The 5,000-nt window shown below is 34.5% G+C and overlaps 1 protein-coding gene across 4 annotated transcripts in view; it reads left to right on the forward strand.

Moving 5' to 3' along the window:
* LOC122263468 (bridge-like lipid transfer protein family member 3B) overlaps window positions 1–2,988 on the forward strand; it is a 39,938-nt gene extending 36,950 nt beyond the window's left edge. For all 4 annotated transcript variants that reach the window (XM_086552225.1, XM_086552227.1, XM_086552228.1 and 1 more), the window contains 3 exons: window positions 465–734; window positions 922–1,075; window positions 1,538–2,988. In XM_086552225.1, the coding sequence (XP_086408351.1) occupies window positions 465–734; window positions 922–1,075; window positions 1,538–1,647 (534 nt within the window). In that variant the 3' untranslated portion in view covers window positions 1,648–2,988. The remainder of the gene's footprint in view (window positions 1–464; window positions 735–921; window positions 1,076–1,537) is intronic.
* The last annotated feature ends 2,012 nt before the right edge of the window (window positions 2,989–5,000 follow it).

Genomic DNA, 5,000 nt, shown 5'->3' on the forward strand with positions numbered 1-5,000 from the left:
TTATCACAGTGAAAGCAAAGTTCATGTGCTTCTATTCCTTATTCCATCCATTAGCAATGACACCACCAGCATACAGCCTCTTATCTCACTCTTGCAGTCACACTTATAACCACTAGCACTGTTTGCTTCACGACCAACATGCTATTCACATACGCTATAGGGAGCAGTAGATTTTGACAAGAATTACTGCACAGATACCTTAGTAACATTAATTTCTTCGGAGGCACTGTATCTTATTAGATAATGTGTACATTTGATATTAGAAAATTAACAATAACATTAGGCATTTTACTTCAGAAATGTATCTCTTCATCTATAAGCATCCATTGTACTTGATTTGATTGTAAATCCAGAAGTTTCTTCTTCATATTTTATCAACCATAAAGATCATTTGCTTCTTTTTTTTTTCTATGATAATAAATATACGTAAGTGATCAGGAAATGACCAGCAAATTTGATTTCAGACCAAGTTCAGCAGTCGTTGCCGTGGATGGTCAGATTCCCTTGCCGCTGCAGAGCCGTGCTGTATGAAGATACGTTTAGATGCCAAAGTTGTGGCCAATCCAACAGAGGAAGAGACCAGAGGCATCTCAGGTGCAACCTTACCTGTAGTGGTACGACCTTCTCTAGAGGGTCATGTGACTGACCTCAGTTTAGGACTTTTGATGAGCACTGTCACTGGCCTCATCGACCTCATAGAAGATGAAATTATACCGCAACCTTTACCCATGAAGGTAATCATATTTTACTACATGTATGTCTGTGGAATCATTTCTAGGTCTGCATTGAAATTTTATCATGAATCAGATTTCCTTTATTCAAAACAGGATTCATCTTGTCGTTACCTGAGAAATTATCAGGAAAATGTATGTGTGTGTGCATTAGTCTGGAGTGTGCTAAAGATCTTCCTCCTTGACCCAGGTTTTAGTTGAGCGAATCGGCCTCCATCTGACAGAGGATAGAGTTCCAGCAAATATAACATCTCCAGGATCTGTACCCACCCAAGTGTGGATACCAAGACTTCTTCTAAAGAGGGATACAGAGGGAGTCTTCACCATTTTACCACAGCCAGAGGGTACACAGGAGTTCTCTTCCCTGTTTTATTTTAACTGGATATTATATCCTTATGGATTTCATTCATAATTTGATTTGAAAGTTTACATATTTTCTGCTTCACTTGGAATAGCTTAATAGTAAAAACAAAAAAATGGGGACATTTGCTGTTTGAATAATTATAATGATAATTTGGTATTCATTTTTTGAGGGGTAACAGGAATACCATGTCATTATCTAGTCCTTTCAGTGGAGCCCTTGGACGAGTTATAATCTGGATAGTAATGATTTGAAATGGTATTCATTAGTGTTAGTGGAGGAGTGATGAGAACCACTTTAGTTTAATCCAGAAGGGCTTCAATTTGCTATTTGTTGTTAGTCACAATTTTAGCTTGGCACTAATTGGTATGTGGAGAATGATGATTTTATCTTAACTATTAATTTGTACTTAATTTTTTTGTGTGTGTGTGTTTGTCTTTTTCAGAGCCCAGCGAAACACAGCAACTAAGGCAGAGATGTGGGGAGCTGGAGGAGGAAGTGAGGCAGTTGAAGCTGCAGTTAGAGCGGGCAAATAAAGGAAATTTTTCCTCATAAAGCCTTGCCAAACAACCCTTTGCTACCGAGGCTTCCCGATACATCGCTCATGCAAGAGCTTCCTGATTCAAGTGATGTGTGCAATTCACGTAAGAACTGATATTTGGTGAAGGTCTCGGGAAGTTTCAGGAAAAGTTTCAGAAACCGAGACCCAAAACATTTTGTGATAAAATAACCTCATTATAAAGGCCAGTTCTCTTTTAGGAAGGATGTTTTGCATATATTGTTGTTTTTTTTTTCTTTTCTTTTTTTATTTGTGTACACGTTTAGCAGTTTCATTTTATTTTGTGTGTTACTATCATTGTCTATTTTTTTTTTTTTTTTCTGAAAGGGACATGGAAGGATAGGGAGTGAAGACTTTAGCTGTAATTCAATCAGTTATCTTTCTAGTGCTGAACAAGGGAGGGATCCTCGTAAGAATGTGGGAATACTTTGATGTGCAAGTATTTCCAAGAAGTATATTGAAGAATAGAACACTAGCATATTAGATATCAGTGTCTCACTAGTTATATGTACACTCTGCAGAGATATGCAATTAACTGATGATACTGGCATTATAAATAAAGTCAAATGATAGTTTAATGGTTTAATTTAGGGAGGTGATAGAGTTTAAAACCAGGCATGAGACAGACAGGTTACTGTAAGTGATGATTAAGGTCTAGTCCATGCCGTTATTAAGTTAGGGAAACCAGATTCATAGTGATATACTCTGATATTATAAAGGTTTATTAGATCTTTTAGATCTTATCGTGGGGTAGTATCTTACTAGTATGCCTTATTTGATGATGTTGGTCATATGTCTAGTCCAAGTACCTGTGAATCCGTCATTTGAGAAATGTACTCATGTAAGTTCTAGGATCAGTATACATTATACTCAAGACTCAAGAAATAGCTGTTTGTATTTTTTCATTATTATTATTATTATTATTATGTTTAGCTTTATGAATTTGAAACTGAAACAAATCCATCCACAGTGATAGCTAGACACAGTTTTTCTCTCTTGATTTCTCAATCTCTCTCTCTCTCTTTCTCTCAATCTCTCATTTTCCTTTCCGTTTCAATCGTGTCCTTCCGTGACAGTAGATAGAACTCTGATTTGGAGTACTTAATTTGACGATTCTCTAGGAAATATACAAGTGTAGGAGGCATGTATTCTTTTTAAAGATTTATATTAGCTCAGCAATGGTCTAGATACAGTGTCATTATGTGTTCAGTGATGTCAAGGAATACACTGTTGATGCCGTAGAGTTTGTAACTTGGGGAGAATTAGAGAAGTATTACTATTTTTTACATTAACAATCCCTATCTCCTTGGTACTGCAGTTATATATATATATATATATATATAATATATATATATATATATATATATATATATATATATATATATATATATATATTATATATATATATATATATATAATATATATATATATATATATAATATATATATATATATATATATATATATATATATATATATCTTTCAAGGTATGTAGTGAAGAGAAAAATAGAAATGGGTTGGTGCAAAAAAGTACAAAATTACCAAAGTATTTGTAACTTTTTCAAGCCCTGATTGCTTTATAAATATATGAAACATGTATTAGGACAAAAAGTATAATAACAATAAGCAAGCCATACATAGAAAATGGTTATCTGACGGAGCTCGTATCTGAAGACTAACCTTTCTCGGTGCCAGTTAAGGGATTACATGAAAATGTGTTGTCAATATGCTGCATTATTATCATATTACTATTATTATATTTTTTATAGCTCATGTCACTGTATGTTATATTTGTTATTCTTATATTGACAATGTTGATGATCAGTATTGTTAGTTATGAGAACCGGTATGGTTTCCTAAGTTTTCTTCTTTCTTAAAATATTGAAGGAAGCATAATGATCACAAGTGCTGATGATTTACCTTTTTATAGGCTGAAAATATCCGAAGAGAACACTTCCATGTCCCTTGTCATGTAGATAAGTATGGTGCTGATACATTTGCATTTCTTTTTTGTGGGCAGCAGCTTGACACCAATCAAGTTGAACATTTATAAAGGACTTTTATTGTGCGGATGCTTGGAGTTCTATCTGTCTATGCACACACACACATACATGGACATGCTCGCTTACATATGCATAAACATACAATGTAATCTCACATAGGCATAAACATAGATGTAAATATCCTCAATGCACAGACACATACATGCACACAAAAATAAACACATATAAACACACTCGAGTACTTGCGTCTTTCAGAGATTAAGCATGTATTTTAAGTGTAAATTTGTCTCCAGAACTTTAAGTTGATAGTGCTTCAGAAACAGGTGTCTTCACCCCCAGCCATTGTAGCATTTATAACTTATATATTTGAGTGTATAACTGGTTGTAGAGGTGAGTTTGTGTCTGAGGAACCAGACCAGTGTTTAGAAATGTGAAAACAAAACGATCTCATAATGCACCCAATTCTCTATGTAAGGTTGTCATTTGTGCAATAGACACCTGGAAGGTGAGAGGAGGCAATCATATCACATATGCACACAGTCATCACTATATTTCAAGTTTAGATTTCAGTGTAGCTGCTTTAAAGCACCTCACAGAAACAATTACAGAAAAAAAATAAACATATCACAAAGAAAGGAAGCACAGTATTGCAAAAATATTAATGATTACTTCATTGGATTTCCTCAGTGGTGTGTGTGCCTCAAGTTCAAAGAGCAGTCTGTTCATTATTGCAGATATCACCAATGGACAGTTTGTTTTGGTGAATTCATTGTATGAATTTTGTAAAGATGACATGTTTTGAAATTCTATAGAACTGTGTTGAAATACAATTAACTATTTTGGAAATGAAAGAATTGTTAATGAATTTTGAGAGGTGGTCAAAGCAATGATACTGTATTATGCAGGGAGTCAAGGACTATTTCTTTATTAACATTGTGCTTTCATATTTTATTCTTTGATCACCTTTTAGGTTACACATGTGAACATCAGTTTGTTGTGTGCATTAGTCTTTCCCTGTTTGTGAAGTTGTTCAAGTGTCTGTGAGTGTATTTGGCATGTGCCGGTAAGTGTCATATACTGTTTAGAAGAAGGGATGCAGAAGCATTTTTTTTCTCTCTCTTTCATTCTAAATTCATCACTTTTGATTTCTCTCATTTATCTTCTACACCTTTTGCTCTACACCATCTAATTACTACAGATGACTACCATGGTTGATTGGAGTTAAGTTCATGTCCATGGCATCCCCAAAGGTATGTAGAAACTGCCTCATATCAGGTCCTCATACGGAATCACAATGTTGAAATGACTGTACACATTTTATGCCATTTACCCCATGCCATTTAATGT

The sequence above is a fragment of the Penaeus japonicus genome, unplaced genomic scaffold, assembly GCF_977035675.1.
Source record: "Penaeus japonicus unplaced genomic scaffold, GWHDUDI00000001_assembly GWHDUDI00000026, whole genome shotgun sequence".
Taxonomy (NCBI): Eukaryota; Metazoa; Arthropoda; class Malacostraca; order Decapoda; family Penaeidae; genus Penaeus; species Penaeus japonicus.